Here is a 25,948-nt window from a genome sequence, read left to right on the forward strand (position 1 = left end):
TGCCACAACTAAGGAGGCTGCCTGCCGCAACTAAGATCCAGTGCAACCAAATAAATAAATATTTTTAAAAAATGCATTTTTGTAGGTATACTTTTGGAGAATAGACAGATGCCTAGATTTATTTTGAAGGAAAGGCAAACAAGCTTTGCCGGTAGATTTGGAGATGGGGGAAAAGAGGCGGCAAGGATGGTGCCAAGATTCTTGACCTGAGCAAATAGGAGACTAGAGGTACCATTTACTGAAATAGAAAGATTAAGGGAAGAGCTGCTTTTTGGAACGGAAATCAAGAGCTTATTTTGATATTTGTCAGTTTGATATACTTCTCAGTCATCTAAGTGGATAGTATTGTGAAGGCTGTAGCATATGTGAGTCTGGAGTTTAGAACTCAGTCTGGGCTGGAGATTTAAATTTGAGACTATAATCCGTATGTAGATAGTATTTAAAGCCTAAGGTTTAAATGAGATCATCAAGAATGTGTACGTGGTGAGAGTAGAAGTCTGAGGGCATTCTAGCTTTTGGAAGTCAGGAAGAAACCAGCAGAGGAGAGTGAGAAAGGACAGCCAGTGAGATAGGGGGAGAGCCAGGAGAGGGAGGTGTGCTGGGAGCCAGGTGAGTCACACGGCTCGGGCAGGAGGAGGCGCTGCCAGTCACAGAGGACTGGGACTTGATCCTTCAGCTTTGCAGCAGGCCTGGCCCTGGGGAGGTGGACCCATGAGGTGGTGGGACTACAGGCCTGATGGGGTGGCTTCAGGAGAGAGTGAGGGGACGGTATGAAGAAAGCTTCCCAGGGGAGCCTTGTTGTAAAGGGGGAACAGAGAGATGGGGTAAGTGCTAGATAGGCTGCTCTTTCTTTTCTTTTTTTAAGACGTGAGATAGTAGAGTATATTTGCACTCTTATTCATAGGACCTAACATGTCACCGTTTTCTTGGTTATGGTGATAACTTACCCAGCTTTCCATTTATTTAGCTGTGAAGACGAGCAAATCTACGCTGGGTCAAACAGATTTTCCAGGTAAGCAAGACATCTTGTTTATAAATACTGTTTAGCATTTAAGAGCAGTTCATGTTTTGCAGAATATTTACAGCTTTGCCACATGGTGTTTCCTTGGTTATACATAAAACAGAATGTCACTCCTCTCCTTTAATTGACAGTTGCTGATCTGTAAATTTTTATATGTGAAATAGCTCACAGTCGGAAGCCGGCACCTTCCAATGAACCTGAATATCTATGCAAATGGATGGGACTGCCCTATTCAGAGTGCAGCTGGGAAGATGAAGCCTTGATTGGAAAGAAATTCCAGAGCTGCATCGACAGCTTCCATAGTCGGAACAACTCAAAAACCATCCCAACAAGAGAATGCAAGGTGTGGTGACTGCTGGCTTTTGAGTTTTCTGGGGAAAGGTGTATTGCTACAAAGGGTTGGCCACATAGGTAGATGTTGGGAAGAGAAAATACTACAAAAGTAAGTGATAATTCCTATTTTGAAGTGAAAGAAAATGACTTAACCTTGACATCAAAGGAAAATAATTAAAACAAAAGGAGAGGATGAGTTGTATAGTGGCTTTGCTGACTTCTTTAATCTTATTTACACAATTAGATATATCTAATTTGGAGATATTGTGGAGAATACTGGAAAGAATTAAAGCGCTTTAAAGAGAAGTGACGGGAAAGGGGAGTGTCTGAATTCTAGGTTATAAACTAAATATATAGGCTCTTTTATTTGCTAGATTGGTTGTACAGTTCCTTTTCTTCCGTTGGAATTCATTCCCTGTGTAAATTGGTACGCTTGGGTCCTCAGTAATAAAAGTTTATGTAAAACATGGCCTCTTTCTCCAAGAGGTTGACATTCAAATTCATGGCACCAAACCTCTATCTGTGAAAAGCAGTGTGTAAGTGAAGGTCAATGAGTGTGATAAAGACTATTCCAGAAGTAGGAGTCACTGAGCCACAGGGATCGTTGAAGGGGTTTTAAAACGAGGAAATTGTGGTGCTCGAAGTGCCCTGTCCTTGAAGAATTGATTGGAGCTGGTTAGACAGAAGGGGGCCCAGGTTATTGGCCTCCCGTGAAAGATATTAAGAGAAAGATGTTCTTATAGTCAGTAGGAGGACCACCGGACCTCAGGGTAGGGTAGGAGGAGAGGGAGGTGATGTTGGCGAGTCAAAAAGTGTGTATGTCTTGAATGCCTTGGAGGGTATTTGGATTTTATTCTGTGGGTATTCTTAAGCCTACCCTCCTGAGCAGAGCAGCAGGCAGGAAACAGTATTTCGTTTAGAAAGTTTCATCTAACGGCCATTTGTTGGAGACCAGAGTAAGCAGTTGTTAAAGCCAGAAGGCCCCACCAGGAAGGTGTCGTAGAAGCCCATGGAGGGAGAATTAGTGTGAGGACGAGGGAAGTGGCAGCAGCTGAGGGGTCGGATGGGAGAAGCACTGTGGGGCAGACGTGGCAGAAGTGGGCAGCCAGAGGCGTCTGATTCCATTTGCTGCCAGCTGCTCACAAAGGAGGGCTGCAACTAACAATAATTACCTTATCAAATATGTTATTAGGACGACACTTCTCATGATGGGGCACTATTCCAGAGAGTGCTAATCTTCAGAGAAATGCTCCCTGAAAAAAACACTATTGTGGCCAAATAACTTTGGGAAGCATTCCTGAATGAGTTTCTCCTGTAAGTTCACAGCATACACAAGAATGTTAGACTTTGAAAAGTCATGAGCCATGAAATTTATATAACTTTTTAATCCATTGTTTCCCAAACTGATTTGGCCACAGAGTCCACATCTTGTGCACACCATAGAGACATGGCTTTACTAGACTGCCAGTTCTTCACACCTCTGGGGGTGAGAGCAGCAGCCTCCCCTTCAGAAAACCAAACTCACACAGTTGGGGGTTCAAGGTAGGGGGGCTGCAATTCAGAATTTACAAATGCTGTTATGGTAAAAGTTCCGCTGCATTTAGCATATACAGACTTTCCCAGAGGCATTGTTTAGAGTAAGCTAATGCCAAGATGAAAATAGGAGACTCACTGCTGTACTGTAAAGATGATGTAAAGTAAGTGCTATTTAATGATGTTCGCAAACTTACTTCAGGAAAGGAGCCATAACTAAAAAATATTTCGGGATGCAGTCTGGCTTTGGGAACGCAGACCACGATGCAAGAGCTCCTGGTGGGTTGGGTGTGGTTGGTGACTCAGATGTGAAATGTAAATTCTTATGCTTTGGTGTAGAGCACAGAAATCATGGCTAGCATTTTAACATAGGAACAGGAAGAAGGTTTTTTTCAAACCTGGGCTTTGTTAAATTTTGCATTTCAGGCCCTGAAGCAGAGACCACGATTTGTGGCTTTAAAGAAACAGCCGGCATATTTAGGAGGAGAGAACCTGGAGCTCCGAGATTATCAGCTAGAAGGTCTCAACTGGCTTGCTCATTCTTGGTGCAAGTAGGTAGAAAAATATGTTTGATGTTTTCTCTACTGTTTCTGGCTTTTAAAAACTGTTAGGTGTAAAGAATTACTTCCTTTCCTTGTACATTATAGAAATAAAAAAATTATGTGATTGAGAGGAGCCACTTCTGGGAGTTTTTATGTATGTATAATTACCAATTTAGTCTGAAGTAAAAAGTACTTTGTTATTTAGTTATTTGGGGGTTAATTTCTCATAGCCAGAGACCTATGTCTTACTATGTTATTTATGAGTATAAATAGCAAGGTAATTTGCCCAGATCTTTAGTGGGGAAGGAGTTATTCTCAGAAGAAAGAAGAAAATGTCTTTTTTCCATTCAGTTGTCTTTCTGAGCCAGGGAAACCTTTAATTTTACATAGTGGTGCTGAAGAGTAATGTGACCCCCCCCCCCCAACACCCCCGATTGCTGTGCAGGCCATCCCTTGTAGAGAAAGTTCTCTGACGGTTGTACTTGTGAAATTATCCTTTACCTTTTTGTAACAAGATCACCATAGTCTTGGAAAAAAAGAAGAAAGAGAGAGATAAGACAACGAGGTTTTAAAGGTACTTTGAGGCTGTACTCATAAATTTCATTCACCAAATTCAATTGCAAATTCAAGTAGTCCCTAATTACTATGTATTAGGGACTTAGGTAGTCCTGGAGAATTTTTTTTTAAAGATTTTATTTATTATTTATTTATTTTTGGCTGAGTTGGGGCTTAGTTGCGGCACGTGGGATCTCTGTTGAGGCATGTGGGATCTTGCATTGCGGCGTGCGGGCTCTTCGTTGTGGTGTGCGGGCTTCTCTCTAGTTGTGGCATGCGGGTTTTCCCTTCTCTAGTTGTGGCGCGTGGGCTCTGTGGTTGTGGTGCACGGGTTCCAGACCACGCGGGCTCTATAGTTTGCAGCACGCGGGCTCTAATTGAGGTGCGTGAGCTCAGTAGTTGTGGCGCGCGGGTTGCCCCGAGGCATGTTGGATCTTAGTTCCCTGACCAGGGATCGAACCCCACGTCCCCTGCATTGTAAGGCGGATTCTTTACCACCGGACCCCCAGGGAAGTCCCAGGCCTTGAGAATTTAATAGTGAACCAAGACAAGACAGGATTTCCCTGTCTTCATGGAACATACAGTGTGAGAAGTACCTTTAATGTCTGTCTCCAAATTCCTTCCCCCACATGTAAACTCTTAATTTCTTCAGTGTTTTATGGCAAAGCAAGAATTCTTATTTCAGAATTAGACTACAGCCTGAAAACAAAAACATGCCAGCTTCTTTTCTCAATGCCGAAAAGATGGTTTTTAAGTTACAGAGGTGCATTTACAATGACTTTCCCAATTGAACCATGTACTACTCATTGTCTTGTAAAAATTTATGTAATATTTAACATTCAATATGAGAATCAGAGATCTTGAGGAGATTCAATTTCTGTGACTGAGAATGGAGGTCTGATGTTCGTAATTCCTTGAAAATTATCTTTGTTTCGGAGAATAGTGAGACCTGATCTTCCTAAAGGACGGTTATAAGCTAGGTGCAGCCTTAAGGAGTTGTGTGACTAACCCTTTTGTTTTATAGTTGAGGGCTCTTAGGAGCCCTTGTCCAAAGTCACACCATGTAGAGTCCTGAGCCAGCATTTTCTACTTTAAACTGGCTAATTCAGAATCAGCTGAAAAGGGCCCAGGCAGCTACTAGGCCCTGGTCATGGGAACCTTGCGTTAAGTAACATGCTGTTTTGGTCTAGTGCCAGAAAAGCAGGCAAATCAATCCAAACTTCCTTTCATGTGTATAAATGGACAGTGGCAGTTTGCTAGGGAGAGGAAATGTTGGAGAAAATTAACCCTGTTTCCTCCCCAGTGGTGTGACAAGGTGAGAGAAATATGAGGAAAATTACTCAAAGGAATCTCTTCTTGGTGAATTAAATGTCTTGTTTTTCTAATAGATTAAGTTGTCTTTAACTTGAATATTGGTTTTAGTTCTCTCCGGTCCACTGATTAAGCACGTATTATATATGTGTAAACCTCCCATGGCCTGATTTTCCAGAACCTTTTAATATTTTCAAACTTATGGCATACACGCAGTCCTGGTTTCCTGCCAAATGGGCTCTTTTCTATTTCTGGAACACACTTTCCTAACTCTGGCTATTTCTTTCAGTTTAAATTAACTTAATTTACTTAAAGGTTTTTTTTTAATATCTTTACAATCCTTTTCTATTAGCATCCTGTTGAAATCCTGCCTCCTGCCTGTCTCCTAGAGCCTTGTTTCTCAAAGTGTGGTCCAAGCCATATACCCATAGCACAATATCCAGAAGTACTTGTTAAGCAATACAGATTCTTGAGCCCTTCCGCAGATACTCTGATTCAGTAGGTCTGGGGTGGGATTCAGAGATCTGATCTGCAGCCTACCCCTGCTGTAGGGTAGTGTATTTAAAACAAGCTCTGTGTACCTGCAGCATGTAGGTCTAGGGAGTAGTGTATGTAGCATTAAACAACCCAGTGGCCTGCAGTGGAATGGGTGGGCACTTTGAAGAAAGGCACATGACTGTCAGCCTGTAGGGTTCATCAGCAGTGGGGATAGCCCATCTGCCCTTGCTTTCTGTACTGATGGAACCCAAGGTCATGTGCTTGCATACACCAATATAACAAAACCTGCCTTCTCTGTTACAGGGGATAGATGTAAAAGACCAAAATGCAAGATAAAGAACATATAGTCTCAATAGGCTCTTGTAGTAATCCAAACCTTGATTATACTTAGATTACTTGTTACTCTACTGTCTTAATGTAGGAGAGTTAATTGCAGAGGAGAGGAAAGACATTAGAGGCTCACAACCCATGTCTTGCTTGGTGACGTTGTGAGGCATTGATGCCTTTGCTGTTTGTGCACATACTGTTTTTTTGTGAACTAATGATCTTTTTGTTTTTATCTTTTTCTTTCTGCAGAAGTAACAGTGTAATCCTTGCTGATGAAATGGGCCTAGGAAAGACCATCCAGACCATATCATTCCTCTCCTACCTGTTCCACCAACACCAGCTGTATGGCCCCTTTCTTATAGTCGTCCCTTTATCCACCCTCACCTCATGGCAGAGGGAGTTTGAAATCTGGGCACCAGAGATTAACGTAGTGGTTTACATAGGTGACCTGATGAGCAGAAATACGGTGTGTAAACAAAAAGAATTGGGGTAGAATCTGTGTTATAAATGTATTTTTGGAAATTGACCTAAAGCCATTATAGTCTTTAGTAAAATTGTGATTCTGACACGGTGCTATGCCCCTGATATTGGGAGACTGATGTATCACAAAAATACAATTCAGATAGTCTTAAAAACATATGCTTACTTTGTGAAGAACAGCAACAGCAGTACTTGAATGGGAATCTCTCTTAGTTGGATTGCAGTATTAAGTTTTTCTTCTTTCTTTCCCCTGTGCTTTCAAGACCACTTTATTTATAAAGGATTATAAGATAGAGTTAATGCCTTGTGGAATGTTAATATTATTTTTGCTGTTTGAGCAGAGAGATACTACTGAAAATCATTGAGTTCTTAGAGTTTGTTTCCTAACCTTTTAAAATAGTGAGGTGGCATAACTTACAAGAAAGGAATAAAAGGACAGTGAGCCATTTCAGAGCTGCAGAAATGAGAATTATCTGTCTGATATCAAAGTTAACTTGAGCATCAGGAACTTAGAACACATGGGCTTAAGTTTGTCTTTGTTAGGCAAATCTTTTCTTGATAACAACTTTTTTTAAGGTACTTACTATGTGCCAGGCCCTGTGCTGGGTGCTTTATGCATATTACCTATAATCCTTATGATAGTCTTCAAAGTAGATGATATTCTTTCCAATCTTCTGTTGAAGAAATTGACTCAGAGAGTTAAACACTTGTCCCCAGGCCAGCTGGAATGTGGCAGAGCTGGGATTGGGACAAAGACACGTCTGGTCCCAGACCTTTGCTTTTTCACCACTGTTTGTATGTTGGAATAAACTGTTTCTAGGGGATTGCTTATATATAATAAGAGCAAGCCATCAGGAATCCTCAACCTTTGAGAGACATGTTACAACCATATATTACCATGCTAATGCAAATTCATTTTTATTAAATATTTTCATTAAAATTTTCTAACCTAAACTCTGGCAGATTTCATTGCTCTAATTTTGAGTTTCTAAGTCTATAGTAGTTCTTAAGTTTGTTAATCCATTCGTTAACCATTAAAAAAGAAAAAGAAGTTCTAGATTATGCAGAATTGCTTCAAGCACTACTGCATTGAAAGGTGAAGACAGAACGTGAACCCTAAAAAACTGTGGAATCAGGGACATTGTCTTTTCTTTCCAGTACTCCTTTTCTTTGTTCTTCTTCCCACTTCATGGTGATGCCCTGCAGCTCTCCTTGACTTGTCCTCCGGTTCTTAACTTGACAACCAAACTGTAGGAACTCTGTCATGGACCATTGTGCTTGCTGGGTGTCCAGTTAAATACATTATATTATACTTCAGTACAAATGTGTTAGTTTTTGTTTTCCTTTGCACTGACGTTATTTTCATTCATATTAGATTGTATTTTCATCCTGTAAGCCTCCCTTTCTTTTTTCTTGGGGGCCACATCTTTCTGCTGTATGATTAATGAAATTTCTGACCAAGCCAGAGGTTGGAATTTGTTTTATTTACTAGTAAAAGTATGCCCTACCCAAAGAATAATCAAATTGTATTTCCTTAAGAAAGTTCTCATTCTGGGAGATCCCTAGATAAGTTCAAGTTACCAGGGTTTAATTGCTGATGAAATGCATTTTTGTGGTCAAATATATGGGGGGTGGAGGGGGACAGAGGGAGATGACAATTTATTTGAATTCTGGCAATAAAGTTTTTGCTGCTCCACGATAGATCTTTTAATTCTAACTCATATTGCTCTATACTTTGGTTGCTTAGGTCAGTTTAGAATGTATAAGGTATTCATTAAATTCTAATCAGATTTATTTTTTATTTGGTATATTTATTGCATCTGTCATAAGACTTGCTGGTGATATAGAAAGGTAAAGGTAGAAATTGTATCTTAATGATCGTTTTCTCTTACAGATACGAGAATATGAATGGATTCACTGTCAGACCAAAAGGCTGAAGTTCAATGCACTTATAACAACATATGAGATCCTCTTAAAAGATAAGGTGTGTAATTGGTAACCAAAAGGCTAAATTTTGGAGTGTGACTTGTCCAAATGATGGGGTCTTTGCCTCCCCCTTGCCATGTTACTTTTCTTTTTTTATTTAAAAAAGCAAACAAATGAACAAACAAACAAAAAAATCCATGAAGAATATTAAGGTTATTAAAAAATAAACAGAACCTTACAGTTGAAGGGGACCTTGGGTCACCTAAGCCAATTGAATTAAATAGATGAAAGGGTATTGAGGCCAGTAACTTACTGGAGATTCTAGTCAGTCATTGGAAGCTGGTCTTGAGTGCCCTCTCAGGTATTCCCCATCTTATTGTTAAGCATTTCTCCAGAACAGATGTTGTGTAAGGGTCTCTGTGAGGAGGACAGAAAAATGAAGCTCTTTAAATTATCTCCTTCCCACAGTTACTAAGAAATGTATGTGCCAGGTGATCCCACTGGTGATAATAAGCATAAACAAGTTCAATTTGGTGGCTCTTGGTGTTTCTGTGCTTCAGGGTTGGGGTGGAGAATAGGCAGAGAAGAATCTTGATTAAGGAGAGACTGCAAAATCATGTACTTTTTGTTTTTGTGTTGTTTTTGCCCAGCATACCAGTTTTTGTGTTTTCACCTTGAGGCATGCAGCAAAACCTGGCCTAAAAGACCCCCCTATAGCTTTTAGAGGATGACTTGCTCTTTTGAGTAGACACCAATCTGTCAACTAACAGAATAAACAGAAGAGTCCTGATATACTTTTCAGTCAGTGAAGAATAAATGTTTCTATGTATACCTTTGTGATGGTATTTGTACAGAGATAATTAACACTTGAAAGTACTTTTGGGTTCCCTTCTGACCTGGTGGCTCGTTCTGTTTTGTTTTTACTTTAGACTGTGCTGGGCAGTATTAACTGGGCCTTTCTGGGAGTGGACGAAGCCCATCGGTTGAAGAATGATGACTCTTTATTGTATAAAACTCTGATTGATTTCAAGTCCAACCATAGGCTCCTGATTACGGGGACCCCTCTTCAGAATTCCCTCAAAGAGCTCTGGTCCTTGCTGCACTTTATTATGCCGGAGAAGTAAGCTCCTTCCTATGTGTTTCAAAAGATGCTAGAATGTCTGAAATGCCAATGCTCTTTAACTTTTTTAGTAAACCTTAGGGAAAACAGGTGGCATGGTTTGGGGAAAGCAAAGCATTGAAGCAGCAACAAAAGTAGTAAGATGTTTCATAACAAATGATAGAAAGCTCAGAAGTCAGTCTGTTAAGAAAGAAAGCATATTGTCTACCAAACATTTGAATCAGTTAATGCTTTGGGGGAAATAATTGATAAATAGGAAACATCAGACCTTCTCCCTGTTGTTATAAGGTGACCAATATAATTGGAAAAAAGTATACAAGGTACACAATCTGACAAGTATTAAAAAATATCTTAAATCTAAACTTCTGATAACAGTAGCACTGGATTTAGGTCTTATTAAAATCTAACTTAGTAAAGAATTGCGGAATGTCTTTACTGAAAAGATTTTTGTGGGAAAGATGGTATGCACATTTCATAAAACTTAAAAATTATCCATTGGTGTTCGATGATACTTAAAATGAAATCTAAATTCTTTACCCTGATTTGGAATACCCTACTTAGTCTGACCCATCTCATACCACTTTCTCCATTACTAATTGTGCTCCAGCCATTCTGGCCATCTTTCTGTTCCTTTAACATGCCAAGCATTGCTATTCTTTTTGTCTGGAATGTTTTTTCTCCTCCTTATCTTCCTATGGCCAGTCACTTATTAACATCTTTGCCTCAGCTTATATGACCACCTCCTTTTAGAGGTCTCCTCAGACCACTGAACCTCAAGTTCCTTATCAGACAAGCTTATCATCCATACCCCGTTTTATTTTCTATATGGCACCTCTCTCTTTTTCATTTATTTCCTCATTCATACCATGTCATTAAATTATGCATTCATAAGTAGCAGAGATCTTATTTACTTTATTAATCCATGGTCCACATTGCCTAGAATGGTACCTGGCATGCAGTAAACAGTTAAATTGAGAGTTGTCAAATTGACAGGTAAATGCTCCACAGTTTTTTTTTTTTTTTTTAATTTAGAAAAGACTTGAGTGCCTAGTGTATGCCATAAACTGAACAAGGCATTTTGGATGGCCTAAGGAACAAAAGAGAAATGGTCCCTTTCCCCATGTGTTGTTACCTTTTTTTTTAAACAGCCTATTGGGATATAATTTACATACCATAAAATGTACCATTGTAAATATACAAATTAATATTTTTTTAGTAAATTTATAGAATTGTGCAACCATCACCATTATCTACTTTTAGAATATTTTCCTCACTGAAAAAAGTTCCCTCTCGTCTGTCTGTAGTTAATCTCTGCCTCAACTTCTAGCCATAGGTAATCACTAATCAGCTTTCATCTCTAGAGATTTACCTTTTCTAGAAATTTCATCTAAATTGAATCCTAATAGGTAGTCTTTTGTTTTTGGCTGCTTTTATTTAGCATCATAATTTTGAGATTCGCCCATGTTATTGAGTTTATTAGGAGTTATTCTCTTATTATGGAGTGATATTCCACTGTATGCACATCCAGTCACCAGTTGATGGATGTTCGGATTGCTTCAGTTTTGGGTTATTTTGTCTTTGTGTGGACGTATGACTAGATCTATAGGAGTGAAATTGCCAGGTTGTTCAGAAAGTGTATATTTAACTTAAACTACCGGCTGTTTTCCAAAGAGACTGTACCATTTTATATTCTCAGCAGAAATGTTTGAATTTTCTAGTTTCTCTGTATCATCACCAATACTTGGTGTATTGTCAATCTTTTGGATTCTAGCTCCTCTGGTGGGTGTGTAGTGGTATCTCATTGTGTTCTGACTTGCATTTGTATAATGACTAATAACGTTGCACATCTTTTCCTGTGTTCATTAGCCATTTGTATATCTTTGGTGAAATACCTGTTCAGATCGTCTACCCATTTTTCAATTGGATTGTTTGCCTTATGAGTTGAAGAGGTTTTTAAATTTTTTTTTTAAGTAGTCTGTATTAAAGTGCTTTATATTAGACTCAGATCTTCTCTAAGTAAAGGCTGTAATACTTCATTTCTCCAATGCAGCTGGATGCCTTTTATCTTTTGCCTTATTGTACTGGCTAGAACCTCCACGTTGAGTAGAATTGGTGGGAGTAGGGTGTTACAGAATTTTTGTTAGGTACACTTTATAAGGTTGAGGAAGTTTTCTTGTAATTCCTGGTGAGTGATGGATTGAGTGTTGGATTTTGTCATGTGCTGTTCTTCTTTACCCGTTGAGGTGACCATGTGGTTTCTGTTCTTTATTCTACCAATATGGTATATAACATTAGTTCCTTTTTAGATTAAGCCAACCTTTTATTCCTGGGATAAATCAGAGTTGGTCAGAATGTTTAAGATTTACTATGTTACTTCTTTTTAAAATATTTGATAGGATTCACCAGTGTTGCCTTGTGAGCTTTAGCTTCTGTTTGTGGGAAAATTTTTAATGACTATTTCTGTTTCTAGTTATAGGTCTATTCAAGTTTTCTGTTGCATCTTGACTTAGTTTTGTTAATTTGTGTCTTTCTGACAATTTGTTTATTTCATATAAGTTGTCTAATTTGTTGGCATAAAGCTGTAGTATTTCCTCATAATCCTTTTAATTTTTGAAGGATCAATACTGATCTAAATAATTTTGTGATTATGGCAATTTTGTGTCTCGTCTCTTGGTCTTTTTAGGTAAAGCTTTTAACAATCTTGGGGATGTTTTCAAAGACACCAGCTTTGGACGTCATTTTGTTTTTTTTCTCTATTTTAGAATTTCATTTATTTCTACTCTCATTTTTATTATTGCCTTCCTTTGTTTTTCATTTAATTTTCTTGTTTTCTGTTTTCTTAAGATGGAAGCTTATTGATTTAAGTCTCTTTCTTCCTTTTCGCAATATAGGTACTTAAAGGTATAGGTTCCCCCCTATGTCCTGCTTTAGCTGCATCCCATAAATGTTGATATCTTGTGTTTTTGTTTTCATTCAGTTTCACCTATTTTTGACTATCTCTTTTGATTTTTTCTTTCATGCATGGCGGGTTTTTTTTTTGAGAAGTGTTATTTAATTTCCAAATATTTAATTATTTCCCAAATGATTTGTAGTTTACTTTTATCGTAGAGAACATGCTTTAAATGAATTGTTACTTGTTATATGGTCTAGTATGTTTTCTGTCTTGGAGAATATATTCCATGTGTACTTGAAAAGAATAACGTTTATTCTGCTTTTGTTGGGTAGAATTCTGTAAGTGTCCATTAAGTCAACTTGGTTAATAGTCTTCCTTCTGTATCTTCACTGACTTCATGTCTAGTTGTTCTATCAGTAATTGAGAGTGAAGTATTTTAATATTTAACTACAGTTGTCGAATGACCTACTTCTTTCAGTTCTGTCAGTTTGGGGGTTCTGTTGTTAGGTATGTGCACATTTGTATTTGTTACATATTCCTGATTTATTGACCTTTTTATCATTATAAAATGTCCCTCTTTATCTTTAGTAATATTTCTTGTTCCTTAGGTCTATTTTGATTTTCTTATAGCTCCTCAGCTCTCTTCTGGTATCTGTTTGCATGGAATACTATTTTCCATTGTTTTACTTTGAACCTGTTTATTTGGGTCTAAAATGTGTCTCGTAGATAGCATACAGTTGGATCTTCCTTTTTTCTCTAGTTAGACAATCTCTGCCTTTTGGTTGGAGTATTTAGTTCATTCACATTGAATGTAATTATTGATATGGTTGGATTTATGTCTGCTATTTTGCTTTTTCCCTCTGTATGTCATATTTCTTTTTTGTTTGTTTCTTTTTTACCACCTTCTTTTGTTTCAACAAGTAGTTTTTAGTTTGCCATTTAGATTCTTCTGTTAATTGATTTTTTTAAGTTTTATTTTGTAGTGGTTGCTCTAAGGTTTTTAGTATATACATCTTATCACAATCTTCTTAAAATTAATACTGATTTAATTTTGGTAAAATATAGCAACTTTTCTGCATCATAGTTCCATCTTCACCTCCTTCCTTGTGTTGTAAACCTAAGAATACAGTGATATAATTATTGCTTTATTCAGGCTTGTGTTTTAAGGAAGTTAAGAAAAGGGAAAAGTATATTTATACAATCTTTTATATTTACCCATTTTATGTTATCATTTCCAGTGATCTTCATTTCTTTCTGTGGATTCACGTTGCCATCTGGTGTCACTTACTTTTAGCCTTAAGGGCTCCCTTTAGTATTTCTTGTAAGGCAGGCCTACTGACCACAAATTCTGTCTTCATTTGTCTATGGCTGTTCTTTTTTCACCTTTTTTTTTTTTTTTTTTTGGCTGCATTGGGTCTTCGTTGCTGCACGCAGGCTTTCTCTAGTTGGGGCGAGTGGGGGCTACTCTTTGTTGTGGTGCGCGGGATTCTCATTGTAGTGGCTTCTCTTGTTGCGGAGCATGGGCTCTAGGGCGTCCGGGCTTCAGTAGTTGTGGCTTGCAGGCTCAGTAGTTGTGGCGCATGGGCTTAGTTGCTCTGAGGCACGTGGGATCTTCTGGACCGGGGATCGAACCCATGTCCCCTGCCTTGGAAGGCGGATTCTTAACCACTGTACCACTAGAGAAGTCCCTTCACCTTTATTTTTGAAGAATAGTTTAAGACTCTTCAGAAGATGGATAAAGAAACTTGACCACTCTGATTATACATACGCTCACTATAGCTGTTAGTAGAACAGGCCTAGACTGTTTCGTTTTTTTGCAGGTATCCTCACTATAGTATGCTTCTGAGAGAGGAGGCCCCTCTGCACCCCTCCTTCCTATGCCTTCTCTTAGAACAGGGTTTCTCAACCTTAGCACTATTGACATTTTGGGCTGGATACTTCTTTTTTACAGTGGGCGCTCTCCTTTGCATTATATGATGTTTAACAGCATCCTTGTCCACTACCCACTACATGCCAGGAATGACTCAGTTGTGACAACCAAAAATGTCTCCCAGCATTGCCAAGTGTGCCCCAGAGGGGCAAAATTACCACCAGTTGAGAAGCACTACGTGAGTGGGTTCCTCACGTCTCCCCACATTGCTCATTTTGTCATCCTCCACCCTCCCCACCCTGTCTCAGTGCTAATCTTTTGCCTGTCCTATTTGCTGCTCACCTGGATCCTCTGTTCCTTCCATACAGCTCTGTAAGTCAATAGTAGTCACCTTTCTGAGGAGGGAGGCAGTTGCCCCCTTCTCTTTTTAAACATTCTGTCCATTCTGTAATGAATACCCTGTCCATCATGTATTAGCAGAAGCCCATGTTTTTATAAAGTGTGCTTTTCAAAGGTTATATGTGCTGTAAAACAGAAAATGTATAAAAGTTTAGAGACAGTGGGGGTATCAATTATTAGTTATTAATCTTTGTTTTCTGAAATGGATAAGAGAATTTTCATGTATATTACTTTATAGTTTTTGTATTGTTTTCTTATATCTAATTTTTGATACACTATATATGTTTAGCCTCAGATTGTAATAAGAATATGCTGTCGTCGAGAGTTGATGAAAATGTGTCTCATATCACATGGTTAATAAGTGGGTGGACTGAGTTCAGTTTCTGGTCTTCTGTGACCGAGGCCAATGTCCTTTAAACTTCAAATTCTAAGAGAAATAGTACATCCTTCATAGCACCATTGAGATGAAGTAAAAGCATTCTACATAGTAGGAATCTTGAGGCACTGTGGGAACATATGTGCTTGATATTTAGAAAAAGAAATGTGATGCCTAGTTTCCTCCAGTGAATGATTAGCTAAGATTTGCCCTTCTGTACTTGGCTACTGAAGTGGGGATGGTAGGGATTTTGGCTCCTAAATGGCCATAATTCATTTTTTGTTGCTGTTAAGCACCTGTGGCATTCCACCCAGCATGGGCTACGTTTTGGAAAGAGAGGAACTTTGAATTACTTTTTCCATTAGAGATGATTATTCAGATAGTGTCTGCCAAAGTTTTCCATATGGCCAGTTGGATTACTTATTGAAGAATGGATTGGAGTTAGAGATGCACTGTGTGTGTGTGTAAGAGAGCCTTTTCTCTTTGCAAACTTTTGTTTTTAAAACATTACTATTTTCAAGCATTTTTAAAAAAACATTATTTTTCACAAAGATGCGTGTATAAGAAGGAAACCCATTAGTTAAGGAGTGGAGATTTTCCTTTATTTCTGCCTGAGCTTACTGTGTGGATGACAAATCCTGTGAAGTATTTTCCCCACCCTTAGCGGTAGTTCCTGAGGTTCATTATGGCTCTATACAACCATTTGTTCTTTTTAAGGAAATGATCCACTGAAGAATTGTTACTGTACAGAAGAGAATTAGGTTTGCTCAGGTAACTTCTGGACTCTCCCCTATTCAACTGTGATAGGCCATTGTTCTCAACATCCAAAAGTTAGTCATCTTTTTAACCAACTAAAATGCCGTTTCCTTTGTACAGAGTCAGTCCGAGCACCTTTCCTGCATGGCGGCTCTGGCCAGGAGCCTACCCTTACTGTATGTTATTACTACCCTTATTATAGGTATATATCAGTGAGCCACTTTGTTTTGTATGTAGTATTTTGCAAAGCATCGAGCTTGGTATTAGAGATAGAGCTATGACTACATCAAAGAGTTCAGCTTATAAAGATAATCATATGCAAACATGTACTTCATGCCCACCCTACAAAATAACTCAGTTTGATAGAGTATTTTCAGAGATCTTACCTCTTAGTGTTGAAATCTTTTTTTACTTTTGCTTCTGCTGTCTAGGCCAGTCTGTGAATTTTTTTTGCACTTTTCCTTTCAGCTGTTTATCGCATGACTTCTAGTGTACCATTCTCACTGCTTTGATTTAATTTTCTTCTTTGTTATTCTTCAGTAGAGTGAGCTTCTGTTTTTTTAAAATCCCAAGGTCTGGAAAATTTAAATAATCAAAATTGTTTCTACTTTGGTGAGAGACATGTTAAATACAGAAGTTGATTAACAGGGAAATAACTAAAATAATGACTCTTTAGGCTGTGGTGTGGTATCATTATATCATTGTAAGTTCACCACGATGACCATATACCTTTTATATATGTCGTGTTATAAATTGATGGTTGTCTATTGCAGGAAACAACAAACTTTTTCTTAAAGGACCTGGTAGTAAACATTTTCAACTTGTAGGCATTATGGTCTCTGTCACAGCTACTCATCTGCTGTATAGACAGAAAGCAGCCACAGGTAGTTCATAAACAATTCAATGTGTATATAAAGAAATAGTATCTCATATTAACTCCTTTAACGTAGTAAGAGTACACACTAGGTGGGTGAAAATATTTGTTCCCTAAAACGTAGGGGAAGTAAGTCTTGTAAAAAAAAGTTTATTATTTAAGTTTTTAGACTAGTAAAGTTTTAATTAATTATAATATGTGTTACATAAATTAAAACATTCTCTTGAATCTCCCAGTTCTTCAGAAAATGGCCTGATATATAGTGATGGTCCCTCATTTCCAGTTGCCTCAGTGTGAGATGGTATTGAGATAGCTTAGTTTACATTGTTCCTTTTAATCCTCTTATCAGTTTTAACTCCTCATTTTATTTTATGTTCTTAGAGTATCTTCATAGCAGTGTGGCAAAATACAGTTTACTCTAGTTTTGTTGAGCTAGAAGCATTAATTATGTTTTTAGATCTCTACCCCGAAAGATCGTTTTGTCTGCTTCTCCGAACACGGTTGTTTCAGGCATTACCAGCTGTCACTAGGGCTGATACTGATGCTCCTAGTGCCTGATGAAATGTTTGGCCGTTCATGAGTTCAGAAATGACAATGGCAGCAGACTCTGTTGACATCCTTGTGCCCGGTGACAGTGCTGGCATTTGCTGTCTTTGACTTTCTATCTTATCAGAGAGCGTATTACATAGCTCTTGGTCATGTCGAGTCACTGAGTTTATTATTCTGGGACTTCACTGGCCTCAGCAGAGCTGGACCTCCTGGTGTCAGAAAGCAGACCATGGGGCAGCGCCTCACCCACTGAGCTTCAGTCTGCACACAAAACCAAGCAACTTCTTCCAAGTGCTTTGTTGGCTTTCTAGTAGCAAGTTAGAGCATATTTTCCTAAGCCTCATGAAATAAATTTCTTTCAGTTTTTATTTTTGAAAGAAATTTGATCATAATGTCCCATACTGGATTTCTGCCACAAATCCTTTAGTGAACCAAAGATGGTTAAGACTTAAACAGGAGAAACTTTTATCTGTAGAGTTCAGGCAAAATTATTACGGGTGATAACATTTTAAAATTCATTAATAAATTTTGTGTCCTCAAGTTCTGTTAGCATTAAGTTTGTATCACGTATAATTGCTCTTCTTGTCTGGAGGCTGTCACTTGTTTACTGTCATTATAATCCATTAACTTTTTAATCTATGAGCAGTGAGGATTACTGATGGAAACTGTATAACTTTTACCTCTGACTAGTGATAGCTGTAATATCACCACTAATTATTCTTTGACCTCTGAATTTTGTTTTCCCAGTAAATTGCAGCTTATTAAAAGACACCTTATGATTAATTTTTCTGCCTAACATTTTATCACAGTAACTTATTATGTTACTTACATACTAATTGCATGATATACTGAAATATTTTGTGAACTCTAGATCCAGTCTCAGAATTGGAAACCTGCTGTTACCCAGTGTAGACTGATGGAATTGATTCAGTTGGTTTTCCCTTGCCTTTTTGTTTTCCCCTCTCTTGTATTCAAGAGCTAGTGACTGATAAAATTTATTTTTCCTTATAGGGAAGACTCATTTTTTTTTTTAACAGATTTTTTTTTCCTATTTGGTTCCTTAAAAGAGAAATTTTAGTTGGAAAAATGCTTTTTTCCTTCTTTGTAATTAAGTAACACTATACTGTGTCATCTCTAGGTTTGAGTTCTGGGAAGATTTTGAGGAAGACCATGGGAAAGGGAGAGAGAATGGCTATCAGAGTCTTCATAAGGTGCTAGAGCCTTTCCTTCTCCGGAGAGTGAAAAAAGATGTGGAGAAATCCCTTCCTGCCAAAGTGGAACAGATTCTCAGGGTGGAGATGTCAGCCCTTCAGAAACAGTATTACAAGTAAGTTATTGGCTGGGTTAAGCCTGAATGGGATTAAGATCAGTACCGGGGGCTTCTCTGGTGGCGCAGTGGTTAAAAATCTGCCTGCCAATGCAGGGGACCATGGGTTCAAGCCCTGGTCTGGGAAGATCCCACATGCCACGGAGCAGCTAAGCCCGTGCGCCGCAACTACTGAGCCTGTGCTCTAGAGCCCGCGTGCCACAACTACTGAAGCCCGCACGCCTAGAGCCTGTGCTCCGCAGCAAGAGAAGCCACCGCAACGAGAAGCCCGCGCACTGCAACGATGAGTAGCCCCCGCTCGCCGCAACTAGAGAAAGCCTGCGCACAGCAACAAAGACCCAGTGCAGCCAAAAATAAATAATAATAAATTAATTAATTAATTAAAAAAAAAAGATCAGTACCAGGAAGCCATGAGATATATAACTGACAAATAAACTGCCTTTTCCAGTGAAGCCTCAAGACAGATTTAAGTAGCAATTTATTTATGGTCAGAAAGAGGAAGATTTACTGTTCTTTCTTTTTTAGGTGAGAATTTGCACAGTACTTTTCATTATCTAAGTGGTCTGAAATATATGTTCTTAGTGCTTATCCCCCTACTAATAAACAGGCATGTTTTATTCATTCATATATTTCTTCTCTGCCATTCATTCAGTCATTTGCTTCAAGTTCTGCAACATGCCAGGCATTCTGCTAGATACTGGAAATATGAAGGTGAATGGAATGCATTCCTGCCAGAAGCCTCTTGTTTAGTAGAGAAGACAGAGTAGAGACAAATAACACAAAGTGTTGTTTATAACTGAGGCATATGCAGGGGAGTGTGGAAGTTCAGAAGGAAAAACACTCACCTCTGTACCAACGGTGAAGACTTTTCTTCTAGCACTCCAAGTGGCATGGGCAGGTTGTGGACTTGGTCTAGGTTATAATATGTTAAAGGTAAAATGGTGGGTTTGGGACAGAGGGCGGTATATAAGGTACTTGTCATGGGCTTTCAGTTTTGGTGATTTAAAGTTGGATCTGGAATGACTGGAAATAATTGTATTGCCATGAAAATTACAGTCTTTTAAAGTTAGAGGTCTGGTAATCTTTCTAATGATATTCCTTGCTTGTTTTTTTTTTTAACATCATTACTGGAGTATAATTGCTTTATAATGTTGTGTTAGTTGCTGCTGTATAACAAAGTGAGTCAGCTGTATGTATACATATATCCCCATATCCCCTCCCACTTGTGTCTGCTTTCCACCCTCCCTATCCCAGCCCTCTAGGTGGACACAAAGCACTGAGCTGATCTCCCTGTGTTATGCGGCTGCTTCCCACTAGCTATCTGTTTTACATTTGGTAGTGTATATATGTCCATGCCACTCTCTCACTTCGTCCCAACTTACCCTTCCCCCTTCCCGTGTCCTCAAGTCCATTCTCTATGTCTGCATCTTTAGTCCTGTCCTGCCCCTAGGTTCTTCAGAATCACCCCCGCCCCCTTTCTTTTTAGATTCCATATATATGTGTTAGCATGCGATATTTGTTTTTCTCTTTCTGACTTAACTTCACTTTGTATGACAGTCTCTAGGTCCATCCACCTCACTACAAATAACTCAATTTCGTTTCTTTTTATGGCTGAGTAATATTCGATTGTATATATGTGCCACATCTTCTTTATCCATTCCTCTGTCGATGGGCACTTAGGTTGCTTCCATGTCCTGGCTATTGTAAGTAGAGCTGCAATGAACATTGTGGTACATGACTCTTTTTGAATTATGGTTTTCTCAGGGTATATGCCCAGTAGTGGGATTGCTGGGTCGTATGGTAGTTCTATTTTTAGTTTTTTAAGGAAGCTCCATACTGTTCTCCGTAGTGGCTGTGTCAATTTACTCCCTGCTTGTTCTTAATTAATACAACCGAATAAAAACAAGAATTTAATTTTCAGAAATTACTATCTGACTTTTTTGCCTAACACTGCCTTGATTTTTAAAAATCTTTTTATTATGGGAAATCTCAAATACATGCAAAAATAGAATGGTGTGTACCCATAATCCAGCTTTTATATTTCCTGACTCCTGGCCAGTCTTAGTTCATCTGTATCTTCTTTTGCATCCCCATTTCCACCCCCAGGTCATACGAAACATATTCCAGGTCCAAATCATAAGTGTTTCTATATATCTCTAAAAGATAAGGACTCTTAAGAGTTAAGCCAAAAACCCCCAAAACCCCCCAAGCTCATGGAACAGATTGGTGGTTGCCAGAGGCAGGGGTTGAGGATGGTGAGAGAAATGGGTGAAGGGAGTCAAAAGGCTACAGACTTAAGCTATGAAATATATGTCACGGGGATGAAATGTGCAGCATGGTGACAATAATTAATAACTTCTGAATTGCATTTTGAAATTTGCAAGAGAGTAGATCATAAAATTCCTGATCACAAGGGAAAAAAACTTGTAGTTATTTATGGTGATGGATGGTAACTAGACATTGCGGTGATCATTCTGCATTGTATACAAATATCTCATTATCATGTTTTATGCATCTGAAACGAATATGATGTTATATGTCTATACCTCAATTAAAAAAAAGTTAAGCATAATTTCAATACTATTTTTATTATGCCTAAAAAAAACCCCCAGTAATTCCTAACTATTTTTATAATATACAGTGAGTGTTTACATTTTCCTGGTTGTCCTAGAGACACACACACACACACACACATTTTGCTTGTTTGCTTTGGGATCTAAGTAAGCTCCATACATTATGATTGGTTGACATATCTCTTAAGTTTATTTTAAGTCATTTTCCCCTCCGTCCTTGTAAATTTTTGAGTGAAGAAACTGAGTCTGTGTTCCACAGATTTTTTTCACAGCCTGGAGTTTGCTGATTCCAGCTCCATGGCATCATTTAATATTTTCCTGAGAACACATTGTTTCCTTTACATTCACAGATAGGTGTAGAAGGTTGGTTAGACCCAGATTCAGTGTGAATATTTCACAGACTGCAATCTGTCAGAGGAGGTTGTCTTTTTGTGATATTAGCAAATGTTGATGAGCATTGCCTAGATCATTAATTCATTAGGGATTACAAAGTGGTAATATTCAACTTTTGTTACTCCTTTGTTTATTAGCTGGAATACTTCTGTAAAAAGAAACTTCCCCACATCAATGAGGAACAGTTCATATAGGAAAGACAGAATAAATGCATGGTTCTTTCTGATTTTCGAATTTAAAATTTTTTATTTATTTACTGTTTTTTAAAATTGAAATACAGTTGTCCCTTGGTAACTACAGGGGTTTGGTTCCAGGGATCCCCCCCGCCCCCCGCTCAGATACCAAAATCTATGGATCCTTAAGTTCCTTACATAAAATGGCAAAGTATAGTTGGCTCTCCGTATTTGCAGATGTGGAACCTGTGGATGCGGATGGCTGACTGTGCATTTGACATATAATGTTGTACAGTTTAAGGTGTGTAGCATGTTAATCTAATGCATTTATATATTGTAATCTGATGGCCATTGTAGTGATAATTAGCACCTCTATCACATTACATGATGATCCTTTCTTTTTAGTGGTTAGGATTGTTAAATCTAGTCTCTTAGCAAGGTTGATGATTATAATACATTGTTGTTGTCTATATTTACTATACTGTGCATTAGATCTCTAGGGATTATTTACTACCCATTCCAGGTTTGTACCCTTAAACAACATCTGTCCTATCCCCCACTCCCCACCCCCTGGTAACCACTATTTTACTTTCTGTTGTTACAAGTTTGGCTTTTTTAGATTCCACATATACATGATATCATACGTTACTTGTCTATCTCTGTCTGACTTATCTCACTCAACATGATGTGTTCAAGGTTCATCCATGTTGAATTTTTGACGTTTTCAAAAGAAAAAATGGATTATCTATCTTCCTTCAAAGATTTGACCAATGAGACTTATTGGTATGATTATGAATATTTTTGTATGATTATTGACTCATCAATAAACATATTTGTGTTTTATTCTGTTGCAGTTATTATCTATACTCATGGTCTAATGGTCCCAGTTTTAGCCAGTGGGAGCTTGTTCAAGTTCTTTTGACAAAATCCAAGTTGTAGTTGATAGCTTCTTTGCTTTCTGGAATGATAAAATGCTCAGATTCGTTTCGTTCATTTCCTGCCCCAGAACTAGAGTCAGCCAAAAAGCTTCACGTACTGTTTCATTGGAAAATGGTATTTGGAGGTCATAAACGGCACTGGGGGTGCTCTTTGCAACTGCAGTGGACCTTATTCACTGGTCTTTAAAGTGGACAGATTTAGGAAATTTGTTTGTTTTTAAAGATAAAAATACATCATGAGTTTTGTCCAGTTAAATAGTATGACAGAAATTTTATTTGACCTTAATGAACTTATACCCATACCAAAAATTCGACTTCTCAAGTGCACCAGCCTAATTCACACTATGCACACAGTCTTAAAATAATGGTGCGAGGATTACCACTAGCAAGATGAAGAACAAAAACAGGTTAAGGTTTTTTAAAGTAGTATTTTTTTGTGTGTTTTTAAAGGTATATCCCACTAGAAATGGGTAAGAGGCTTAAAGCACTTGAGATAGTTTTCCTTCTCTTTGGTTAGGTACTGACTGGATACAATAGTTTATTTACTTCATTTTAGTGTGTGTTTTTTTTTTTTTTTTTTTTTTTTTAGGGATTGCTTTGTTTAATTTTGTTCATGATTATTTATAATATTTATAGAGTTCCGAAGGCAAAGCTGCCATGCCTGGCATGTTCAGAGATATTTGGCTTCTATCCTTGTCTCCTCCATTCTAGTCCCTCTTTTCCTTAGGTAATAATTACTTTTATATTTAAAAATCTTAATGTTTATCTTTCCTTTATTTTTTAATTTTTAAAATATAAGCAGATACATGTTCACTTTTTTATTGCCTCCTTCTTATGCAAGTGGTAGCATACTGTATGCATTTTTCCGTACCTTACTTTTTTCACTTAGTGATGGGAGTCGGCTGTGCTGGAGGGCACGCCATAGTAGTTTATAGAGACAGTCCTTTCTTTTTACAACTGCATAGTGGATCTGTAGCATAGTTTATTCAACTAGTCTCCTAGTGATGGACATTTGGATAGTTTCAAATGCTTTCCTTTTATAAATAGTGCTACAGTGAGAATCCTTGAGAATTCCTCTTTGAGATGGATTCCTAAAAGTGTGATTGCTAAAAGCATAAAGAAATTTCACTACTCAGAAAAAAAACAGTTCTAATATTTTCAAACTGGGATATAAAACATACTCGTTATGAACACTGTATTATGTAAAATACCCTTTTACAACAGTTTAAATGGGTATGTAGCTTCTATCTTTTTTTTTTTTTAAACATTTATTTATGTATTTATTTGGCTTAGTTGCAGCATGAGGGATCTTTTAGTTGCGGCATGTGGGATCTTTTAGATGTGGCACGCAGGCTCTTAGTTGAGGCATGCAAGATCTAGTTCCCTCACCAGGGCTGGAACCCAGCCCGCCTACATTGGGAGCGTGGAGTCTTAACCGCTGGACCACCAGGGAAGTCCCTGTAGCTTCTATCTTTGGTATATCTCATTTATTTAACTGATTTTCTAATTTGAGCCAGCTTAACTTCCACATTTATACTACAATAAAGACTGCTTCAGTGACAGTCATTGTTTATATAAAATACATATATGTAATATATGTTCTATGAATATATATATTTTGTTGCTGTTATTTTCTTTTAATATTCCTGTGTTCAGCCAGGTTGAAATAGCCAATAGAATGATTAATGGTCTGAATCTGACTGGAGATGTGTGAGGGTGCCTGGTTAGGTGGCAGGAGATATAAAATAAAGCATCCCTCCCTGCCTTTTTAACTCCCCCCGCCGCCTCCCACCGTGCCTCAGTAACACTATTTCCTTTTATAATCTGCTGGTATCCCCAACTCTCTCTTTCTTTGAATCTAATAATATCATTATTATCTTAATTTGCAGATGGATTCTGACTAGGAATTACAAGGCTCTTGCCAAAGGAACAAGAGGCAGCACATCTGGTTTCCTTAATATTGTGATGGAACTGAAAAAGTGCTGCAACCACTGTTATCTCATTAAACCTCCCGAAGAAAATGAAAGGGAAAATGGACAGGAGATTCTTCTGGTGTGTGCTTACCTTGTTTGTAATTACTTTCTTAAAGGCACTTTAGTTTCTATAGATGCTTTTTATCAAAACGCTCCTTTTCCTCCTTGATAACTTCAAGGAGCATCAAAAGAAGCTTTAAAAACAGGTGAGAGAAGTCAAATAGCTAGGAAAAATCTGGAAAGTATATTGTCACAGATACTAGGTAAAGAGCATTTTAGGAATTGCTTGTCAGCTAGATTGCAGAAAGCTTCCAAAAGCTTAAGGATGATTTTAAAAATATGAACTCTTACTAGAGAGGAAGGGCAGATTGAAGTATGCTTTTGAACATGATGATTAGAATGTCTTTTTAATCTTCAGTCCTTGATCAGGAGCAGTGGCAAGCTGATTCTGTTAGATAAACTGTTGACAAGACTTCGAGAAAGAGGGAACAGAGTCCTTATCTTCTCTCAGATGGTGAGAATGTTGGATATCCTGGCTGAGTACCTGACTATTAAGCACTATCCTTTCCAGGTGAGGATGCTTGGTGCTTGGGGTCTCTCCCTTCCTCCTTTCCTCCCTCCCTCCCTCGAGGTTGTATGCTTTGCTTGCTAAATTATCCTAAAGGAGAAAACAAGAGTTTTCTTGTTGGAAACAAATTGAGATTAAGGTTCCAGGCGGGTCTTAATTTTTACTTCCATGCCTTTATGCTACCCGGTAATGAACAAGATCGTGGGAAGATTATTCTTTTTTGGTGGGTGAGGGATGGGGATTAGAGAAAGGAAAATTGGGCAAGAGAAGTGTTGTTAAATGGTATCTTACATCTCTAAGCCTGTGGTAAAAGTAGCGAGGAAGGAAGTGTGAACCTGATGACAGAAGCCCAAATCCTAAGAAAGAAAGAAAAAAGAGAGGTGACAGTGTTTTATATTTCACCCCAAAGGAAGTTGACCCTGGCTGTGAGGCTGGGCAACTCAGGAGAACAGTATACTTGAAACCTTGCTCGTCCCTGAATATACTTTGCAGAATTATAATTTTGGGTTTTTGTCTTCATTCATTAATCTCTTGTAAGATGAGGAGAAAAATAAGGGGGAAAAAGAGTTTCTTCAGCATAATAATATTTTTCTATGTGTTAGACAATGGGAAACTTATCTCTGATTTATTTATAGACGTG

At 38.1% G+C, this 25,948-nt stretch overlaps 1 protein-coding gene across 12 annotated transcripts in view; it reads left to right on the top strand.

Annotated features, from left to right (window-relative positions):
* The window catches only part of CHD2 (chromodomain helicase DNA binding protein 2), a 119,524-nt gene that overhangs the window by 37,208 nt on the left and 56,368 nt on the right, over window positions 1-25,948 (top strand). For all 12 annotated transcript variants that reach the window (XM_036843904.1, XM_036843905.1, XM_036843909.1 and 9 more), the window contains 9 exons: window positions 968-1,012; window positions 1,186-1,364; window positions 3,314-3,438; window positions 6,370-6,586; window positions 8,495-8,584; window positions 9,456-9,646; window positions 18,502-18,690; window positions 24,657-24,819; window positions 25,159-25,311. In XM_036843904.1, the coding sequence (XP_036699799.1) occupies window positions 968-1,012; window positions 1,186-1,364; window positions 3,314-3,438; window positions 6,370-6,586; window positions 8,495-8,584; window positions 9,456-9,646; window positions 18,502-18,690; window positions 24,657-24,819; window positions 25,159-25,311 (1,352 nt within the window). The remainder of the gene's footprint in view (window positions 1-967; window positions 1,013-1,185; window positions 1,365-3,313; window positions 3,439-6,369; window positions 6,587-8,494; window positions 8,585-9,455; window positions 9,647-18,501; window positions 18,691-24,656; window positions 24,820-25,158; window positions 25,312-25,948) is intronic.

This window comes from Balaenoptera musculus, chromosome 2 (genome assembly GCF_009873245.2).
Source record: "Balaenoptera musculus isolate JJ_BM4_2016_0621 chromosome 2, mBalMus1.pri.v3, whole genome shotgun sequence".
NCBI lineage: Eukaryota > Metazoa > Chordata > Mammalia > Artiodactyla > Balaenopteridae > Balaenoptera > Balaenoptera musculus.